Source organism: Parasteatoda tepidariorum, chromosome 8, assembly GCF_982258835.1.
Source record: "Parasteatoda tepidariorum strain Cologne lab strain chromosome 8, Ptep-v5.0, whole genome shotgun sequence".
NCBI lineage: Eukaryota > Metazoa > Arthropoda > Arachnida > Araneae > Theridiidae > Parasteatoda > Parasteatoda tepidariorum.
Window position 1 is genome coordinate 18,142,952 of NC_141762.1, and position 23,780 is coordinate 18,166,731.

The window sequence follows — 23,780 nt, forward strand, 5'->3', positions numbered from 1 at the left end:
TTAAGTAATCAGAATATGCAGTATGCAATCTTCGAAAATAAATTACTGTTATTATTTTAAGATAATTTTTATGTTACAATACGTTATTACAACTATTTTGAAATTATTTTTGTCCATACTGTAACATATTTCTGTTGCTATTTTAAAATTGTTTTGGATGTTGCTTTTATATGTTTCTATTACGATTTTGAAATTAGTTTTGGTGTTAATACTATATATTACTGCCATTTTTTTAAATTTATTTTTGGTACTACTATTACATGCTATTGTTTCTTTTTTAAAATTTTCTTTAAAGCTATTACTACATGCTACTGTTACTATTTTAAAAAATAATATTAAAATATTAATACTCTATTTGCACTTCTCTCTAGCGCTTGCCAATTAGACAACTTAGTAATAATTTTTGAAAATAAAACAAAACAAAGTTTTTAAATATTATGACGAAAATACTAGCAATTAAACGAAATTCTGTATTTTTAATCTTCTTATTAACAAAACCTTTGAACCAATTTTCACTATCACTGAGGACAATCCTAGTAAATGAGTCATTTAAAATAACATGAAACATTCTGTTAAAATAAAAATTATCTACTTTTTTTGTCAAACTCTTTTGTTTTGTTTCGCATGAAAATTTTACATGAATATTGTTATTTGATATATCGGCTAAAAAGTCGTGTTGTTATTGTGAACATAAGATATGTGTAAATTACACTGGGGAACAAATTGTTATTATTATTATTTTGAATGAGATCTCTTAACGGATATTTTCACGTAACTAATTTCAAATGTTCAATCGGTTTCTGTCTCCGAGCTGAAGTTTTTCTCCTAAGTGGCATTTTTAATATATTTTTTGTTGAAATGTACACGTTTAAAAATGTTATATATGAAAGGGAGTCGCATAATTTTATTTTATTTTATAACCATCGTTGAATAGCTGACTCAATTTTCGGGTTTACGACAATTAATGTTCGACTCCGTACCCTCGTAATTTCGAACTCGATTCAGATTATTGGGCGAAATTTGCCTTCTTGGAAGACTTTTTGATGCATCTAACCCGCATTTACGCTACATGGGGGGGAGGGATCTTGAAAAGTTCCCACGGTTAGCCAGATGGCAAGGGAATTCTAACCCTATCCAGCCCTCTAACCTACCACTGAGGACATTTTACGTCAACACTATGATCGGTGCAAGCTGGATGCGGAATTCGCCGTAGCTGGGATTCGAACCCGGTTCACCTCATTGGAAGGCGAATGCTCTGACCCCTGAGCTATCACGGCTAGGGATCGCATAACTGTTACAACAAACTTTCAGAGGAATTAACACACAATCTCAGGATTAAAACTGTAAAGAAACCCATGAGCTGAAAATATCACCATACGCCGCTTAGATGCTTCCCTATTATGAATTGTTTCTTCTTGTGCATCTAAACAGGTCATAAGAAGGGGAGCATTCCTAAAAGCGTACGACGATAATGCCTGGCGCAGTTTGTTATTCTAATATTAATTCATCCCGATAATGTACCTTAACATCTCTTGAAATTTTTCGCAATATTTATGCGTCCCCCTCTTATATATAACGATTCTAAACTTCTACAATATCAAGTATTCGTAAGAATGAGCACAACTCTTGCCTCTAGGGTATATTAAGTGCAATACTAAATAATATAATACCAGCGTTCAGCTGCATAGTAAATATATTTAATATAGATAATAAATATTTAAAAAGTATGAAATATATTTAAGCTAATTTTCTCAATTTATTGCGCAGTTCTGTTTTATTTTACGAAAAAATGTATTATCCACTATTAAAAAACTCTAACTTATTACTTATTCAAACTTCAAGCATTTTTCTCCAAAAATTAACTACTTTACTTTTTTAAAAGACAGTGATAGATTTTTCTTGGATAATAAAACGTAAAAGAAAAGATTTCAATTTATGTCGAATTTAAATTCAGATGAATACTAAAATAAAATTCCAATAATAGTCACATTTTAAATATAAATATTGAATCGAGACTTGTGAATCAAGTGCTTTTTTGAAGAAAAAAAAACATAGCTGTTAGCTTATTTAAATCAGTTTTCAAAAATACATACTTAAAACTATCTTTCTAAATTTTAAAAACACCAACTTAAAATGCTGAGTTGCATGCAAAATAGTAACTTAAGTTGCCAGCGAGAGCTTTAAAACTTCTAAATTTTGTAAATTTATTCTTACACGTAGCTTAAGGATACTTTCTGGAAGTTTAAGAATTCTTTCTTACTGCAAAAAGATTTTTACCCAGCGGCAAAACTACTTAAGAAAAGTTTTAGCGAAAAACGAATTTTCAGTCGCCTTTCGTAATTCCGGAGAGATAGATTTCATTTGGGATTTTAGTAAAACACTTATTTAACACTTTATTTTAGAAACAACTTGACAATGATGCATTCAGAGTTAATTAACATTTGTTTTAATTAAATATAGATATAATTAAATGTGAAGCAAATTGAATAATTATCAAATCTTTTCATTTGAAATAAAGTACGAATTTAATTAGATTACAGCATTCTTTTCACACAATATTTGACAACACTTTGGACAATGATGCTTTCAGAACTAATTACTCATTATTTTAATTGGATTTAAGAAAAAAACACGAATACAGTTTAGAAATATTTAAATGAAATATGACTATCAAACATTAATTGCAAGAATGCCATTTTAATTCAAATAACAAATCTTTTGCAGAAATTTTGACATGTGCATTATAAAAGTTACGATGCAAATTTGATTATTCATTAAAAGTATAAGTAGTTTAATAAATAAAATTTATTTCATTTATAAGGAAATTAAGTACTTTTATAAAATAAAATAAAAATAATATTTTAATTAAATATAATAATAATTAGTTTTAATATAATTAATTAAGTAATAATAACTAAAATTAGCTATATTTAATTATAATATTAATAATAATAAATATTAATTATAATTGATTATAGTAATTATAATGATTATAATTGATTATAATAATTATAATTGATTATAATAATTATAATATTAAATAAAAATTGTTTAAAAAAATTTTAAAATTAAAAATTAATTACTTTATAAAAAAAGGCAATCTTTGATGTCTTTTACGCAATTCTGGCAATTACATCAAAATATACAATATTTAAACCATTCATTTGGTAATTTTCCCGATCGTATAGTGAAGGTTTACGAAAATTATGGTTTTCAAAGTTATAGTTAGGAATAAGAAATTCTAGTTAATAAAACCAAAATAAATGACATTTAAATCATTCATTTGGCAATTTTTCCATTCACATGGTAACCACTTACGGGAAACTTTAGTTCTTATTACCACATTATAGTTCTTATTACCACACATTTAGTAAACATGCAAAACTGAAAAATAAATTTTACCGTATACATGTTTTTTATGCCATGTTCTAGTAAATCATAAAAAAAGTAGCAAATTTTATGACATTTACTACCAAAAAGCATGGTAAACACCATATTTTATTGTTAATTTTACCAGAAGTCAAAACCAAATCGCTTCGGCAAAAACTACCTTGCTTTTTGATGCTGCCATAAAGCAAGGAGAAACGGTAAATTTTATCGTATTTGGATAGTTTTAACCATACTCTTTTTCTTAGTACGTAGTAAAGTAATAAAATCTCGAAATAAAGAATCCTTTCCTTTATTTCTTTCAAAAATAGTGTCTAAGATTAAGCGAAAGAACTCAATTTTTGCGATAAAGCCGCTTAAAATGGTAAACCAAAATGGTAAACCGGTACATTTATTTATAGTGTAGCAATTACCGATGTGAATAATTGAACAACAGGTTTCACACATGAAAGGATTCGAGAAAAAAATATTGCTACAATGCTATTCCCTAAATTAGTCAACAAATTGAATAAAAACATATTAGTAAAGCGATAATTGCCCGTACTTTTAAATAAAGTAATTTCTGTCGAAGGAAGTGTTTAAACGTATTTATTTGGGTTAATTGTTATTGTATTAAGATAATAGAAATTCGCGCCAATTAGCTCCAGTTTAATTGCGTTTTTCTTTTCCATCCTTTTCAACTGAGGTTTGAAAACTGCACACCTTTTAAATTCCATAAGTTTTTCAGTAGTACTATTGCTTTTGTTCTCAAGTAAATTAATCGTAAATATGTTTTTTTTCATAAATGACTCATCATTTGAGCTATATTTTATATTAGTCATACTTAATTATATGTGGCATTCCTGAACGTCATTTAATCTTATTACTGGCCGGGTATAACCAATCCATATTGAATTCGCAATTGCCAACGTTCAACTTTGTAGCCTTTTAATTTTGAGCGATTATTATTAATTTGAGCGATTATTATGATTTCAGAATGCTCAGAAGACGAGGGAGCTCTTAAAACAAGCATTGATAACCCTGCACATTGTTACATAAATTCTATTCTAAAAATACGCATTTTGAACTGTTTTTCAATGTTATACATGTTATATACTGACTGTTATTCAGAGTTATACACCGAAGAGCCATTACATTATGACCACCCTGCTAATAACATGTAGGACCACCCTTAGCCCTCAAAACTGCTAGCACCCGCCGTGGCATTGATTCCACAAGGTGCTGATAGGTAGTCTGATGTATCTGGTACCAAGCTCTCACCAACTGGTCCTGCAATTACCTCACATTGCGAGGGGGAAGCGTGGCAGCACGGATTTGGTTTTCCAAGTAGGACCACAAATGCTCTATTGGATTAAGGTCAGGTGAATTTGGAGGCCAAGACATGACTTAAAAGTCACTGGAATGTTCCTCGAACCAATCCATGACGATTCGACCCTTTTGTCATGGTGCATTATCCTGTTGGAAAACACCATCCTCCGCAGGAAAAACTGTTGCCATGAATGGGTGAACCTGGTCTGCAACTATGTTCAAGTAGTTTACAGACGTCAGGGATTGTTCTGCGAGGATTATGGGTCCTAATGAGCCGATGAAAACATTGTTCCTGGGCGAGAAACTATGAAAACCTGGGCGATCCCATTGTTATAGATGAAGGGTGATCATAACGTAATGGCTCTTCCGTGTACACTTTAGTTTAAAAAAGAAAAGAAAAAACATTTTTGCAAGAAAAAATTCTTGCTGGCTTGAATACGTCACGATTTGATCTTCTTAGAAAATGGAGCTAATCCTGGCGCAATGTAAATAACATCAATGCATATAACATCACCTCGTAATAACAATGTATTGAGCTAATCCTCGGACTTGCATTTCAATATTTTATTTCCTTTTGTTTTGTCTACTCTATTTTATAATCAAAATGACTTACAACTAAGAAAATGCTTTCACGTATTATTTTAGATGAATTTAAAACTCTGAATTTAAAACTGATATTTCTTCAAACAAATGGTTCTATTTCATACTTGTAAATGATGTGTTTTAGATGCAAAGACACTATGTGTGAAGGTGGTGGGGTAACGTTCTATTTTGTATTTTGATAGCTCAGCCTTTCACATTGATTTGCTCGCTTTTATTTGGTGTATTTTTGGTATCACACTCTCAGCGAAATCGGTTTAATTTTGCTGCAGATTTAAGAAATGTTAAGCTGGATTCTGTTTCCTCGTAAATTGAACCATAGTATTATAATCAAGTTTAAAAACTACGTTTTTATGATTCAGTTTAGGAATCTATCAAGTTTAAAGAAAATGCGAATGATATAATGTTTCACACGTCTCGAAATATCCAATGCATGTAAAGCAACGAATCGGTAGCTATCAAAAATTCATCACTTACCAAATCCACACTATTAGAATTTTATTTTAAAATTATGGTGAAATAACCGGCAACAGTCTGTCCTTCCGATTAACCCTAAAGTTTGCGGAAAAGAATATTTTTCACCTTTACGGTTTTGAAACCGTTTACAACTGGTATGTTTATAAGACCATGAATACCAAACTATACGGTTTTTAACCATTTACAGCTATCATGACTCATTACCGTAAGAAAGCAAATTTAACTGGACATAGGATCTAGGCTTCTCGCTAGGTAATGGGCATTAGAGAGTGCAGGACACAGTAAGCTCCTTCATGTGTTAAAGGGAATGAAGGTGTCAACGCTGGGATTTGAAACCTCGTCCTGTGGTCATGAGATTGACATATTTGTCCTCTCGGCTGTAGTATGCACGATGTTGCAATGAACTAAGTTGCTTTAACCATTCACAGCTACTATGACTCATTACCGTAAGAAAACAAATTAAACTGGACATAGGAGCTAGGCTTCTCGCTAGGTAATGGGCATCGGAGAGTGCAGGACACAGTAAGCTCCTTCATGTGTTAAAGGGAATGAAGGTGTCAACGGTGGGATTTGAAACCTCGTCCTGTGGTCATGAGATTGACATATTTGTCCTCTCGGCTGTAGTATGTACGATGTTGCAACGAACTAAGTTGCTTTAACCATTCACAGCTACTATGACTCATTACCGTAAGAAAACAAATTAAACTGGACATAGGAGCTAGGCTTCTCGCTAGGTAATGGGCATCGGAGAGTGCAGGACACAGTAAGCTCCTTCATGTGTTAAAGGGAATGAAGGTGTCAACGGTGGGATTTGAAACCTCGTTCTGTGGTCATGAGATTAACAAATTTGTCCTCTCGGCTGTAGTATGCACGCTGTTGCAAGGAACTAAGTTGCTTTAACCATTCACAGCTACTATGACTCATTACCGTAAGAAAACAAATTAAACTGGACATAGGAGCTAGGCTTCTCGCTAGGTAATGGGCATCGGAGAGTGAAGGACACAGTAAGCTCCTTCATGTGTTAAAGGGAATGAAGGTGTCAACGGTGGGATTTGAAACCTCGTTCTGTGGTCATGAGATTAACAAATTTGTCCTCTCGGCTGTAGTATGCACGCTGTTGCAAGGAACTAAGTTGCTTTAACCATTCACAGCTACTATGACTCATTACCGTAAGAAAACAAATTAAACTGGACATAGGAGCTAGGCTTCTCGCTAGGTAATGGGCATCGGAGAGTGCAGGACACAGTAAGCTCCTTCATGTGTTAAAGGGAATGAAGGTGTCAACGGTGGGATTTGAAACCTCGTTCTGTGGTCATGAGATTAACAAATTTGTCCTCTCAGCTGTAGTGTGCACGCTGTTGCAAGGAACTAAGTTGTTTTAACCATTCACAGCTACTATGACTCATTACCGTAAGAAAACAAATTAAACTGGACATAGGAGCTAGGCTTCTCGCTAGGTAATGGGCATCGGAGAGTGCAGGACACAGTAAGCTCCTTCATGTGTTGAAGGGAATGAAGGTGTCAACGCTGGGATTTGAAACCACGTTCTGTGGTCATGAGATTGACATATTTGTCCTCTCGGCTGTAGTATGTACGATGTTGCAATGAACTAAGTTGCTTTAACCATTCACAGCTACTATGACTCATTACCGTAAGAAAACAAATTAAACTGGACATAGGAGCTAGGCTTCTCGCTAGGTAATGGGCATCGGAGAGTGCAGGACACAGTAAGCTCCTTCATGTGTTAAAGGGAATGAAGGTGTCAACGGTGGGATTTGAAACCTCGTCCTGTGGTCATGAGATTGACATATTTGTCCTCTCGGCTGTAGTATGTACGATGTTGCAACGAACTAAGTTGCTTTAACCATTCACAGCTACTATGACTCATTACCGTAAGAAAACAAATTAAACTGGACATAGGAGCTAGGCTTCTCGCTAGGTAATGGGCATCGGAGAGTGCAGGACACAGTAAGCTCCTTCATGTGTTAAAGGGAATGAAGGTGTCAACGGTGGGATTTGAAACCTCGTTCTGTGGTCATGAGATTAACAAATTTGTCCTCTCGGCTGTAGTATGCACGCTGTTGCAAGGAACTAAGTTGCTTTAACCATTCACAGCTACTATGACTCATTACCGTAAGAAAACAAATTAAACTGGACATAGGAGCTAGGCTTCTCGCTAGGTAATGGGCATCGGAGAGTGCAGGACACAGTAAGCTCCTTCATGTGTTAAAGGGAATGAAGGTGTCAACGGTGGGATTTGAAACCTCGTTCTGTGGTCATGAGATTAACAAATTTGTCCTCGCGGCTGTAGTATGCACGCTGTTGCAAGGAACTAAGTTGCTTTAACCATTCACAGCTACTATGACTCATTACCGTAAGAAAACAAATTAAACTGGACATAGGAGCTAGGCTTCTCGCTAGGTAATGGGCATCGGAGAGTGCAGGACACAGTAAGCTCCTTCATGTGTTGAAGGGAATGAATGTGTCAACGGTGGGATTTGAAACCTCGTTGTGTGGTCATGAGATTGACATATTTGTCCTCTCGGCTGTAGTATGTACGATGTTGCAATGAACTAAGTTGCTTTTGCCAATTACAGCTGCTATGTCTCATTACCGTAAGAAAACAAATTTAACTGGACATAGGAGCTATGTTTCTCGCTAGGTAATGGGCATCAGAGAGTACAGGACACAGTAAGCTCCTTCATGTTTTGAAGGGAATGAAGGTGTCAACGCTGGGATTTGAAACCTAGTTCTGTGGACATGAGATTGACAAATTTGTCCTCTCGGCTGAAGTATGTAGCTGTTGCAAGGAACTAAGTTGCTTCATTCGCTTAGTTGATGCCATAAAATTCTGGTTATTTAGCAGTTTTAGGTAAAAAAAATTTAATAAATGTTATTCCTAACTGTTAATAGTTTGATTAACATCTTATTTATGGTTATTTACCGGTTTTGCGTAAATATGGTAAAATAACAATTAAATAGATTGTTAGCCATTTTATCCGAGAAATTTCTGACAGTGCATAATATTTTGTAAAAAATGAAACAAGCCTTGAATTTTATTCTTGGCATGATGAAAAGGAACTGTGTTCTTTTCATTTGCTGTTTAGTGGTAATTGTCATTTAAACAATGGTAAATGGAACACTATCAGGCCGCACATTCCATTTTGGAAAGCTTAGTCGTTAAAGAGGAGCAACATAATGCTGTGCAATTTTAGAATGTGTAAAAGGTCGAATATTATAAATAAGTCATTTTTTTGAACTGTTAGAGTAAACAATTGCATCTATCATCAAAATAAGTTCTTCTCAGTTTGAAAATAAACGAACTCTTGCTTTACGTTAACATGAAATAACTTGATTTGCTTCAAAAATTTCAAAAGTGAAAAAAGTTGGTATGTTTTAGTCGTTCAGAAAGTAGCGCCTTTTCTCAAAATCCACCAGACGTGTATGAGGAAAATAAAACAGATTTGAAACAGAAAATGTAAAGTTGCTAATGAAGAAACGGAAAATAAATAAAGGTGAAAAACAAAACAGAAAAAAAATGCAATAGCCAAAAAGCATCAACGAATATAGAGTTTTTTCTTCCGACCTTTTTAACTTTTGAACGAAGCGAGGTTTTAAAGTTATCAAATATTATTTCTTTCCGCTCTACTTTCTATGAATTATTAATTCAATACACTCAGATCTTATTCTTTTATTAACGAAAGATTTCATTTTTTTAAAAGATAACTAGCCTGGTTGTCAGGACGTTGGACTCGTCTTCGTGAAAACGGATTAACAGTTCGAATCCAGACTGCCAAAGAATCCCCGTTTATTAACTGGGCACTGGTACACGTTCAAGATGTCGTGGTCACAAAATCCTCCAAGTTCCCATAACAAATCAATACCTCTGAGAGTACTGAACTGGAGATTCATCGTTCTCTGGTTCAGGTCAAAATTACTTTCTGAGGATGAACGAATGGACTATGATAGGATTCCCCCTGTGACGTGTGTGTGGATGAACACTTCGCCACTAAAAAAACAAGAAACGCACCCTCTGTCTTAAAAATTCACTTGATTTTGCTGGTATTGGCAAGTGACGTATATACACGACAACAACAGATCACTCCCTATTAAACCCACGTTTCTTAAACGTGAAACGTGGAACGTTTTAATTATCAGAACTTCGCAGAGATTGCGTTCGAAAAACTAAAATAAATGGCAAACTTATATGTTTTACATTTTTATTTTATAGTCGATCCAAATTTCGAGTTTACGACAACTAATGTTCAACTCCGTAGCCTTGTAATTTTGAACCCAATCCAGAAGGCAAGGGAACTTCTGGATCAAGTATTGGGAGAAATGTTGTCTTCGTGGAGGACTTTCTGATGGAACTAACTCGCTTTTGATGTTATATGGAGAGGAAGACTACGAGAACCTTCCACGGTTAGCCTGACGGCAAGAGAACCATGATCCGTCCCATCATCCGTCCTAACCCATGATCCGTCTACCACTAAGGATATTTCACGTCAGCACTGTGATCGGTGCAAGCCGGATGCGGAATTCGTATCGATCAGCCATCGCCGGTATCGAACCCCGGTTCACCTCATTGGAGGGCGAACGCTCTATCCCCTGAGATATCACGGCTCTGTATAAGTTATACAGATGAAGAACTAGACTTATGTATACAGATAGGTTTGTATAACGACTTACCAGCACGTAGACAGCGAAGGGCATTACAACTGCTGCCACCAGAAGATCAGCAAAAGCCAAGCTCACGATAAAATAGTTTGTAGCAGACTGTAGACTTCTTTCTTTGTAAACGCTGAGGATGACCAAAATGTTACCAACCACGGCAACCAATGGAAGGGGTATCATCACTAATGTCCAGTAAACTTTGGCTGGTGGAACAATGTCAAACCTAATGTCATCGATATCAGTTACATTCCAGGGGCAACTGGATAGGTTGTTTGAGCTGCAATTATTAAAATCCACTTCTGTGTCATTCCACGTTGATAAGGGATATTTGTAGTTAGTCAAGTTAATATCATTTAATAGATAGTCATCCAGATCAGTAATATTCTCAACAGTTCGTGAATCATTCATTTTTGAAAAGAAAACATAGAGTATTTATTCGAGAAACGTGAAATTCTTCAAAACCGTTTAATATGTTCCAAAACACAGCTTCATAATCAAGTCATTAGTCATTAGTCATGGTAATTAATCAATATGGCAGTTAATTTGTAATTCCGAACATATATAGTAAATTAGAGTTCTATAAACGTGCATGATAAAGCTGCTCTAATAAGTTCCTCCCAGTTTTGAGAGGAAGTTTGAAAGTTTGGAGCATTTCTGAATTATTAGAACATTTGTTGCGAGACCATAACTTTTAGCCATTTCTTTTATACTTTCGGAAGTGGAAACTTTTTAAACTCGATAAGCACCTTTTTTTTGTTAGTTAATATAGTGGTGGCTGCATTCTAATTCCTCCATATTCTAGAATTGTAAGCGAAAATCTTCACAAGATTCTTAATAAAATTCTTTATAATATGCATCAAGTGAATTCAAAATTTAATATTTCATTTGCCATTTTAGAGTTTAAAATCACTAATTTTCTTAAAAACAAATATTTCTTGTATTTATATAAATAAATAAAAACATATAGCATAAAATGATATAAAATACAAAATAAGTTTTAAAACAAATTGTGAGTATATTATCGATATTTTTGTAGATGTTTTGGAAATATTGCTGTCAAGAAATGTTGTTGTATTTTTTTACAATATGTTGTTATATTGTTGTATTTTTTTCCTTGAAATAAAGTGAGATTATCTTGGTTATTCTAGTATAAAGTATATTTAGAATTGCCGGAAGGTATGTTTCTTGAATATGATTTCAGAATGCTAGCATTTTTCAAATAGAATCTTCCAAAAGGAGTCTTTAATGCTTGCGTTACAATATAAATGATTTGGAACTTTAGAAATATTTAATTGTTTTCTTATTTCTTCTTTAAAGTCTTCTTACTTCAGCCATTTTCTAAAAGAGAAAAAAAATGCTATTAAACAATCAGTATAAGTCATCAAGATGAAACCAAAATTCGAACTTAGTGCTGAAAAAAATTAAATAATTATTAAATAAAGCAATTTTTTGCTTAAAAAAACTATTACTCAGTGTAAAACTATTAAAAACTATTACTCAATCTATGCATTTAAGTTTACTAACTTTTTCGATTGTTCGTAGTTTATTAGATACAATTATGCATACACAGAAAAGCAATTTAATTAGGCTGCCCGGTAGAAACTGTTTCGTTTCCTCAATAAATCCATATATAGCCCACAAAAACAATTTGAAAGAAATTCTATAGTCTACAAGAATAAATTGAAAGATAAGGCTTTCTGCATTCTAATTCTTCATAAATCTATCATTTCTTATCTCCCCTTCTGCTGATCCTAGGGGTGGTTTTCACATCGTCCGATCGTCTGCTTTGTACCGTCCACATGAAAAGCGGGGAGTGACTAAAAACGATTTATAGTTTACAAATTTTGTGATGGGTTAAATTTCATTGATCGAATCAAAACACCTTATGCAATGCTATGCAAATTGTGTAACGTTTTGCCTTATTTCTGTTGTCATGAGGGTGCTGTGACAATACCTCCTAGAGAAGAAGGCCAGACAACTACTTTTCGTATTAGCTGTGACGTCATCAACCGATGGCTTCCGCCGCTTCGCTTGCTTTTACGTCAACCACGTGCTTGTGTGTTCGTATGAAATCTGTGGAATGTGTTTTTCGAAGCACGTGCTACATTTAGTAATGCTAATCAAAGTAATTAACTCTAATTAGTACAATTTTTCATTTAGTTGGAAGATTGCTTTTCGAACCTTAAAAGATGTATTTTATATCGTAAAAAATGGAATAGTTATATATTTCCATTTCTTCACCAGAAAATAAACAACATTCATTCGGAATAGAACATTCATACATAGGTAAGTACTACTATTATTTCATATAAATATTAACACTTTTGTATGACTGATTTTAGAAATCTTGATTTATTTGTCCTATTATTACTTTATTTTATTGGAAAACTTTCATGACCTTGTTTGAACTACCATTAAACAGCATTGTTTCGATTCTGTAATTCAGGCATAATTCTTGTGCAGTAATTCGAAATTATTTTAATAATATATATATTTTTAATATATATATATATATATATTTATAATTATTCATTTTTTAATAACACAATTTAAATATAGCATGTTATTCTTAACTTTAAAGCACACACGTGCTATAATACATATTAATTGCATATTTAAGAACATAATTGTAAATTTAACTATGAACATAATTGTAATTTACAGTATTCAAAAAATCAATCTTTTATTTCTTAGGATTTTATTGTATGTTTTCTCAGGATTAATTTTAATTGATAGCTCGAATAATTAAACCTAACCTTTGATAATAAATAGTGTTAATAATATATTTGCATTTGAATTTATTATTTGAAATTTTTAATTGCCTTGAAGGAAAATTGAATTTTTAATAACTATTTGAGTACTATATAATACGTGTTATTATTTATGTAATTTTCATCTGTGTTTAATTGTAAATATTTTTGTTTACATTTTAGAAAATGGGTTACAAGTGCTGTGTTCCTGAATGCAGAAGTAACTATAAAAATGGTCCAAAGAATCCTGTTTTTAGGTTTCCAAAGCAGGAAGAGTTATTACTTAAATGGATAAATGCAATTCCTAGGGAGAATTTTTTACCTACCAAACACTCGAGAGTAAGTACTCTATATATTTTTTTGAATTATTTGAAACAGAATTATAATATGACAAAGAAATATTCATTTGATTCGATACTTAAAATTCAGCATTTGAAAAGTTTTTTTTTATAAATATAACACATCTTTTGCAGTCATTATGCTAAATTATATTAATCCTAAGTATTATTTCTGATTATTTTCTAACAGAATACTTAGCATGCATAAGTTTAAATTGAATTAAATATTGAGTTATACATTTTTGAATTTTACAGTGTTTATTATTTTATTAAAGAAAAATAAATTAATGAATTATAAATTATTAAATATCTGAAATCCTACATAACCTGCAATTTTAAAAATTTAAATATACTGCGGTTTTTTACCCCATATTTAAATAAATTTCCTTATTCAAAAGCAATTATCAAAGTAAATTAGTAAATCTTATTTGTGCTAAACAATTATAATATCTGAAGATTAATAATAATAGCTGACTTTATCTTAATCTATTTCTATGAAAATCTCATTGTTCTTAAAATGCTTCTAGGTTTGTCGGTTGCACTTTAAGGAAGGAGACATAATAACGCATGCTGAAGGATTCCATGAAAAAACTGGAGAGAAAATTTCCGTTATGTTGCATAGTTTGAAACTACGAGAAGGAGCTCTTCCAGAAATATTTCCTAATTGTCCCAAGTACATGACAAAGAATACTGTGGCGAGAGAGGATCCAACGACAAAGAAAATAAGACTCGAAAATTTTCAGGTTAATCAAGCTATTTTAGAAAGCATTGAAAGCCATGAACTATATAATGTTTCACACGGCTTCACAAGTTATGAAAAACTGTTAGTTTTATTAGACAAAACAACATTTTCAACTTTTTGGAATGTTTTGAGAACTGAACAGTATGTTTTATTTTTCCATATTGATGACAAACTTAGTCCACAAATTGATAAATGTATTATGATTTTGAAAAATTGTGAAGTTAAAGCTTATCTTAAGGATATACCTTTAAATAAGTTAGGTAAGTTTTCTTTACCCTTTAAATGCATTTCTGTGAATGATTTGGAAAATATTTTATTTCTATTAGAACAGAAGACAAATACTTCTACTAATTGTATGAAAGACATTTTAACATCAATTAATAATGTTTTAACTTCTCATTTGAGTAATATTGATGACAGTAAAAAAAATAACTTGCTCTGTATTATAGAACAAATAGATCTTTTACAAAAGAACAAAAACGCTTTAAAATACTCAGCTGATTATTTAGTATTTAGTACTCTTCTATTTACAATTTCACCACATGCTTATCGTTTTTTAAGAAATAGTAATTACTTAAAGTTGCCTCATCCAAACACATTAAAATCTTTATGCTCTAACTTTGATCTTAATGCTCAAAATGATAATTTATCCTACATTAAAAACAAATATGTTTATTTAAATGATAATGATAAAAAAATTGTATTTCTGTTGGATGAAATATATATTAAACCTTATTTAGATTTCAAAGGGGGAGAAGTTATAGGAGTATCTACCAACTCTGACAACGTAGCAACAACAGCCTTTGTGTTTATGATACAAAGCATAACTTCAAGTTATAAAGACGTTGTTAGTGTTATGCCTATTCAAAAAGTAGATGCTGAATACTTGCATAAAGTTATATTTAGTACAGTGGTTGAACTAGAAAAATTGGGCTTTCTTGTTATTTGTGTGTCAAGTGACAACAATGCGATTAATAGACGTGCAATGACATTTTTTTCAAATCCTCCTAAACTTAATTTTGTGTATACGCATCCATCTGATAATAATAGACCCTTATTTTTTCTCAGAGATACTGTACACATTTTTAAATGTATTCGAAATAATTTAATTAATCAGAAAAACTATGATAAATGCTTTTATTTCCCAACTTTTAATGAAGATGGAGAAAACAAAATTAAGACAGCATCTTTTAGGACTCTAATAACACTTTTTGAAATAGAAAAAAATCAATTAATTAAACATTGCCCTTCTTTAACTCAAAAAGCTATACATCCTTCAAATTTAGACAAACAAAATGTTAAGTTAGTCATTCAAATATTTAACTCTAATTTAGTTGAAGGGTTATTATTGGCTGGAGAAAAATATGATCTTCCCTATTATAAAGACACTGCTGATTTTATTAAAATAATAGTTACTTGGTGGGAAATTATGAATGTCAAAACGATTTTCAAAGGCGTCCATAAAAGAAATGTTTACCAAGAACCTTTAAGTTTCAGTCTTGATTTAATAGACGAAAAGTGTTGTTTTTTAAATGATTTTTTAAATTGGTTAAACAAGTGGAAAGAGTGTAAATTTGATGTTGGAACCTTAAGTGAAGAAACTCACGCTGCTCTTTACCAAACAACTTATGGAATATTGGAAATTGCAAGGTACTGTAAAGAAGAACTTGGTTTGAATTATATTTTAACAGGTAAATTTCAAACAGACGCACTTGAGAATCGTTTTGGCCAGTATCGACAACTTGCTGGTGGTCAATATCATATTTCCTTAACTCAATTAATTGAAGTAGAAAAGAAATTAAGAATTCAAAGTCTCCTGCCTTTAACTCTAAAATCTAGTATTTATGGTGACATTTCAATTGAATCTCCTACTGAAACTGATACAAACCTTGACGAAATTCCATTAGATTTAAGTATGCCGAAAAATCACATAGTTTTTTTGTTACAAAAATTTAACTTTTCTCTTGAGGATGATGACATACTTTCTGTAATAGATGTAGAAGATGTCATTGTTTATGTTGCAGGTTATTGCATACGCTCTTGTCTGAATAAGCTAAAATGTAATTTTTGTAAAGAAAATTTGACCATCCCTAAAGAAAATAGCTCTTATAACTTAATTAATAATTTAGATAGAGGTGGTTTGATATATCCAAGTTCTTGTGTTGTTGACATGATATCAACCTCCTATATTGTAACATCAAAATTATTGTCCAAAGATTATGAAGCAGAGTTCATAAAAATGTCTAATCACCGAGCAGTTGCTTTCGCTTTGATTAAGCATCACGTTTATGCTAAAGAAAAATATCTTGATTTAGAAAACTGTAGAAATGGACATTCCCTAGATTTAATTCAAAAGTATCTTTTTCGTGCTTGTATTAATATATTTTTAAAGAATTACTGTAAAAACATAAATAGTATTTTACTAGAAAATTCAAGTAAAAAGCGAAAACTTAAAACATTAATAGATTCAAAGATAAAGAGTGAAGACAGTAGCACGAAACCTGTGAAGAAAAAAGCTAAAGTTACCAAAAATAAAATTTCAATTAAAATAAAAGATAAAGCTAAAGTAGATGAAGTCTATCATGAAGATAGTTTGAAAGTAAATCATAAAATTAATAAAAGTGGAAATCTAGATAAAAAATGCAAACCATTAAATTTATCCATTAAAAAAAACAGGTTAAGTCTGGTGTTTCAATGAAAAAAATTTTTGAAATTTAAATCTGATGAATTAACGAGTAATTTTAAAGTCTTAAGTGAAAAAAATGTCATTCGTTGATAAGGTGCATTTATTTATTGTATTATTTTTTTACCATAAACAAGATGTACTAGTATGTTAAATCTAAGAATGTTGTAAATATGTCCTCAAATTCACAATTTATTAGATGTCTTTTTGTAAATAGTAAAGAAGAAAAAATTATAGGCATGTTCTATTGTTTTTTCAATTAGCTTATTCATATGTATTGAGTATATATAGAGTATGTATTAAATTAAGCTTACTTAAATATTTGTAATGTTTCAAAAGTTTGTTTTATTAATTTGTTTTTTTAAGAAAAGTATAAACAGAATTGAAATATATTTTAAATTAATTATATTTAAAATTTTAAATTATATTTAAAATAAAGTTTCTCTTATTGTGATAAGTTGTCTTTTAATCTGAATATAGAGTTGAAATTTAAATCTGATGAATTAACAAGTAATTTTAAAGTCTTAAGTGAAAAAAATGTCATTAGTTGATAAGGTGCATTTATTTATTGTATTATTTTTTTACCATAAACAAGATGTACTAGTATGTTAAATCTAAGAATGTTGTAAATATGTCCTCAAATTCACAATTTATTAGATGTCTTTTTGTAAATAGTAAAGAAGAAAAAATTATAGGCATGTTCTATTGTTTTTTCAATTAGCTTATTCATATGTATTGAGTATATATAGAGTATGTATTAAATTAAGCTTCCTTAAATATTTGTAATGTTTCAAAAGTTTGTTTTATTAATTTGTTTTTTTAAGAAAAGTATAAACAGAATTGAAATATATTTTAAATTAATTATATTTAAAATTTTAAATTATATTTAAAATAAAGTTTCTCTTATTGTGATAAGTTGTCTTTTAATCTGAATATAGAGTTGAAATTTAAATCTGATGAATTAACAAGTAATTTTAAAGTCTTAAGTGAAAAAAATGTCATTAGTTGATAAGGTGCATTTATTTATTGTATTATTTTTTTACCATAAACAAGATGTACTAGTATGTTAAATCTAAGAATGTTGTAAATATGTCCTCAAATTCACAATTTATTAGATGTCTTTTTGCAAATAGTAAAGAAGAAAAAATTATAGGCATGTTCTATTGTTTTTTCAATTAGCTTATTCATATGTATGGAGTATATAAAGAGTATGTATTAAATTAAGCTTCCTTTGTGCTTCTTAAAATATTTGTAATGTTCTAAAAGTTTGTTTTATTAATTTGTTTTTTTTTAAAGAAAAGTATAAACAGAATTGAAATATATTTTTAATCATATTTAAAATTTTAAATTATTTTTAAAATAAAGTTTCTCTTATTGTGATAAGTTGTCTTTTTTTTTAAAAAAATTATTCACACTCTTATTTATTGTTCTCACTGTACAATAAAAACTAGTTAGAGTGACTAAAATAAGAAATCTTTAGATATGAAAAATGCATGATTTTTATATTTTTGTGAACACAAATTTGAAAACAATTTGCAACATTCAGTAAGTTTAGATTCACAAATAATTATGAAACTTTTTTATGTTGAAAATTAAAATCAAAATAAATCTGCTTATTTCCGCTTTAATACTATTTTTTTTTAAATGTAAATTATCGAAGTCCTCTTTTGAACAAGATTTTCATCAAAAATCGTCGCTAAGAATATTACTTAAATACAAAAACAGATAGAAGAAACACTCGTATAGGGAAGGAAGATGGCCTCCAATTCATGACGTCACTACAGGCTTGTCTGGCTTCCTTCTCTAGGAGGTATTGGCTGTGATAACTGCTTATATGGTTAATGTAGTTTATTTTCAATCCTCCAAACGCTAATCCAGTGGATAATTCAGTACTGAAACGATATAATTGCTGCACTATTGTTGAATAACAAGAGGAAGGCTGATTTTTTGATCCGGGAAAATCTGTGGCAAAAACTCAAAAGGTTAACACTCAAAGGGGACTAACACTCAAAGGGTTAATAAATCGATGGTAGTTTGCTTCACTGACGGCATTTAACCCTTTGCCTACGGCTGGTACAACTGATGGTCCGGAATAGCAAGTGCTATCAGGCGCAATAGGCAAAAGGTTAATATGGCTGCCCAGACTCGTGCCAGGAAAATTCAAATCTAATTAGCCTTACCAGTTTTCCGATCGCTAGCTCCAACATGGAGAAAAAGAATCGAAGAAAATTGCCGTACTGTATGGTAATAACATTTCAGTTCATGAAAAAAACAACAACATAATTCTGTTTAATTAAACCGAAATATGCAATATTTAAACCATTCATTTGGTATTTTTTCCGTTCACTTGCGATTTTTTTTTTATTAAATTTAAAAATTTAAATTCAGTGAAATGAGCACAAAATTCGAGAAATTGTGGGTCCAATTTCAGTGTGCGACAAATTTGCTGCAGAGTATAATGATGTAACTAAGCAATAAGGATGTAGAAACTACGAAAAAAGAGCAAATTGAAAATATATTGTTCGATATCGAAAGATCTTTGGAGCGCAAACTTGGAGTGTATTTTTTAAGGATATTAAAACTTCCTAAGTTTAAATACTATATTTCGCTTAATGAGCTCACCGGTAAATTATGAGCTCACCGGCGGGGATCGAACCCACAACCTCTCGGACATGGGGCCAGTGCCTTTCCAACCAGGATATCAAGGCCCATGCCTAGGCTATTGCTTTAAAAAGACAAACTCCTTCACAAATAATTGACATGACAGCATGTGGTTTCATAGCTACATATAGGTTTAAAACATTCAGAGCCATTATAAAATTTAAGCAATTTCTTCGTGACTATGTTTTTATTTCCATAAAAATTCAAAACCACTCTAAATAAATTCTTAATGTATAAATTTTTTTCCAACACTACTTAAAATATTACTTCAGACAACCTATAAAAATAAATAATAACTAAGTGTTTCATGTAGAGAGAGAAATACCCGAGTCTATGGCGCCACATAAGAAAAATATAAGCATTAGTTTTGAATTTACTTAATTTACAAAATAGATGATGAAATTCACAAAAAATAAAGGAATCCTTCAAAATGATAAAATGGGTAAAAGGAAAAATATCTCATTAATTATTAGGAAAAAGTCTCCTTTACAATTTTTTTTTGCTAACTATTGGATTTTCTCCAATTGCTTCGTATCTTTATAAAGCTCTATGCGTGTATTTATTGAATTAATTAACAACATAAGACATTTAGTTATTTGTTTATAGTACAAAATGATCAAAAAGAACTTCATAATGATGTTTGTTAATGGAAATAAACACACATATATTTTGGTCATAACATATATTTAGATCAAATTATTTATATTTTATTATGCGTGCATATTCTGTGAAGTTTTTTTTTAAATACAATATATTTCTTAATGGGACTCTCTTGAATTATGGAATAATTTCTAGAAAAACAAATATTTTTTAATTTTGTAAGTTTTGAAAATTTTGTATTGTTAATTAAGTTATTTAAGTTTCGCAAATTTTGTATTTTAAATTTTTGAGAGCTTGATCGATACAAGAGACAATTTATGAGAACTGAAGCATCTCACAACCTCTTAGATGAAAAGTATGCTAGTTTCGACAAAGCAGTCACCACACAGCAAGGCTTGTGGCTAATTGTTAGCATTTGCACGTGACACGTCCGGAGTTCAATCTTCAGACCTTGCGAAGTTGACTGTGTCTTTTAGCCAGTGGGTCGTTAAAATAAATACAAGCATACTTTTGAATAAATACTGAGGAGGGGGATTCTCGTTAGGCCTCCTACTCCCCAGAGGCAAAGGTCAGGAAAACAGGGATTGTTCAATACTTCCTAGAAGAGAGAAGACCTAGGGACGGATCGATTAAGTAGTCCGACGTAGCGAACATAAACTGCGCAGTGGGTGTGAGACCTTCTCCCTTCTAGGAGGTATTTATTGGATGGATACAGTGGTCCTTCAACACCAATGAGCTGTCGATGCCTCTCAGTTTAATTTTTAGTTTTTAGCCCGCACCCGGCTCGGAGAAATATCTATTATTTGGTGATTTATGAAAAAATTCCGATAATAAGAAATATAATTTCAAATTTCTTATAAAGCTGATTCTTGATTATGATTTCACGAAACGAACTCTTTTTTCTAAATTTCATATGAAATTCCGTAACTGTAAGCTGTTATATGATGTTACACGTTCGTAATAGCCAAAGCTTGAGAATACGAAAATTCAATTTCTTTTCACGGTTAAGACATAAATTAATACCTTAATTTCTATTTTCGTTTTTTTTTCTTCTTGGAGCTGGGTTGCTTTTACCTTCAATTGTGTATATAATTTTTCATTTTGATCAATCCGTGTCACAAAAAATAATTTCACGCATTCTGCTGGTACCAATGCAACAGAAAAAACTTTTTTTTTTATGTATTCGTGAAAATAAATAGGAAAACATCACGTACTCTACGCTTGGTCACAGTGAAATCGGGAGTAATAATTACTTCCGTTGTTTTCAGAGCTACCAGCATGATATTTTCTGTTGAAGGTTTAACAATTAATAATTCGCAAATTATTACTCACATATTGTTACTTTTTTTATTCCATCGTACCCCTAGTACAGTCGAATTTCAAGTCATCCCCCTACATCAATGTTCTTCAAATTTTTTAATCTTATAGTTTATGCACGGCAAAAAAATTTTAAATTCAATAGAGCACCCAAAACAGCAGTGGTAGTGCTTATAATTTCTCAATATAGAGAAAAGTATGTTTTATATTTTCTAAACTCTTGATCAGTCGATACAATTTTTAATCGTCGTCTAAACTATTGTAATTGTGTCGTCTAAACTATTGTATTGTGTTTGATTTATATTTTTCTTTATATCCTAACTCTGCAAAATAAAATCGTAATGAAAATTTTTTTTTACTATATTTTATTTTTACTAATAAATTTTTTGAACAGTATATTCGCACTGACTTAGGCCATTTGTTATTTCATAAATTTCTAATATTAGCAAATTATTATTAAGTGTTTTTTTTTTTTTTTTTTTTTTTTTTTTGGCTTAAGTTACGCACGTTCAGGAGTAACCAAAAAGACTATTTTTTTTCCTCTAACGCAATTTTTTCATAATATTAATCTACATCTAAGTATAGCGTGTACAGTAAACGATTTCGCACAAATTTACTTGTAATCGCTTATTAGCATTACAGATTACTCGTCATTTATTAGAAAATCACCTACACTCTGATCTATAACCAATTCTTGCATGTTTCACTACAGAAGAAATAACAGCAACGCTTACAGGGCCACCTAAAGCTTTTTCCCTCCCTGCTTTCGACCTTTATTTCCGAAAGTGGAAAAGATTTTCTACATAGAGTTTGCATGATAGTTGCGAGTGGTATTGCCCGCCAAACTCTCTGTAGCGTAAAGGTAGCGGGTGTGACTCTCTCCATAATCTTGGTTGCATCTTCGTGTTCTCTTTCTCTGACTCTTCTTCCACTTGACTAATACATATAAACAGTACTTATATAATTAAGCACAGAAGCCTGCATATATGAAGGAATAAATAAAATAAACTTGCTTAGTATTATTGCTATTTTGTTTTTAGCTATTATTTTATTTCATAACCGTCGTTGGCCAGCCGACCCGATTCTGAGTTTACGAATCTGAATTTCCGTAGCCTTGTAATTCCGAACCCAATCGAGAATACAGGAGATCTCCTGGATCAAATATTAGGAGAAATTTGTCTTCTTGGAGGACTCTTAGGAATAACTAGCCCGCATTTGCGTTACATGGAGAGCAAAGCCACGAAAATATCCAACGGTTAGCTTGGTGACAAGGGGACTCTGACCCATGATCCGTCTAGGATATTTTTTCGTCAGCACTGTGGTTAGTGTGGTCTGGGTGTGTAATTTATATCGACAAGCCATCGTTGGGATTCGAACCCGGTATACAGTCAGTGGACAAATTATTAGACGCTCTATATGATTCAATGTAAAATCCCTATTATAAGGTGATACTATACAGCATTATTGTTTCTTAGGAAACCGAAAGCGGTTTGCATTTGTTTATGTTAGTGTATCAATTGGTTAAATTCGACGAATGGATAAATTAGACGATATATTATTATAAATTATATGAATATTTATTATATCATCTAATATTTTGGTCTAAGCATCGAATACTTTGTCTTATCATTGATCATTGTCATCATTACCATTGGCATATCTGTCATCATATCGCTGGTTCAAAACTAAAACGACACATCTGCAAACGTATTATGCCTGCAGATGCGTCGTTTTAGTTTTGAAGCAGCGATATAATTGAATACTTTGCTCTCATCATTGAATATTTTGATCTAAGTATATTTAAATAATTAGATCAAATTATTAGACAACTGTAGTTTTTTAATAATTACATGTTTTGCTCGAGTTTACACGCAATATTTTTATACTTAAACTTGCATGTAATGGGTTTTTATTCAGGAGATTTTTTTTAATATATTTCCTAATTGTATTTATTTTTAACGTATTGCATTACAATGTTAACCAAAACCAATTGATGCACGAACGTAAATAAATGCAAATTTATATACAAGGTCCGGCTATTAATTTCCAGGACTGACGTAACTGTAGGAGAAAGAAAAGCCGGAAGATGGCGCTAATGATTGCATATTGAAGAGTGTTCTCTTGCGCATGTGCAGTGCAATCGGCGCCATTCTGAAGTGAATGGTTCTCGTGGAAAAGCGCATTAAAACGGAGCTCTTAAATTCCTGTTGTCGAAGTGAAATGGAGCAAAGAATTAACATTAA

General features: G+C 31.4%; 2 protein-coding genes across 2 annotated transcripts in view; one reads left to right on the forward strand and one right to left on the reverse strand.

Moving 5' to 3' along the window:
* The window catches only part of LOC107449468 (dopamine D2-like receptor), a 169,616-nt gene that overhangs the window by 55,460 nt on the left and 90,376 nt on the right, over positions 1 to 23,780 (reverse strand). The window contains exon 2 of the mRNA XM_016064995.4: positions 10,462 to 11,784. Coding sequence (XP_015920481.1) covers positions 10,462 to 10,854 — 393 coding nt within the window. The 5' untranslated portion in view covers positions 10,855 to 11,784. The remainder of the gene's footprint in view (positions 1 to 10,461; positions 11,785 to 23,780) is intronic.
* Positions 12,503 to 17,109, forward strand: LOC147805763 (uncharacterized). Its single transcript, XM_087149911.1, has 3 exons — positions 12,503 to 12,732; positions 13,380 to 13,535; positions 14,062 to 17,109. The coding sequence occupies exons 2-3, from the start codon at positions 13,383 to 13,385 to the stop codon at positions 16,972 to 16,974; spliced, it is 3,066 nt and encodes a 1,021-aa protein (XP_087006037.1). The 5' UTR covers positions 12,503 to 12,732; positions 13,380 to 13,382; the 3' UTR covers positions 16,975 to 17,109.

Bases quoted from the DNA above. Each gene is read 5' to 3' on its own strand.
- LOC147805763 (XM_087149911.1), top strand. From the start codon at position 13,383: ATGGGTTACAAGTGCTGTGTTCCTGAATGCAGAAGTAACTATAAAAAT. The intron at 13,536-14,061 runs GTAAGTACTCTA...AAATGCTTCTAG, and splicing joins TACCTACCAAACACTCGAGA to GTTTGTCGGTTGCACTTTAA.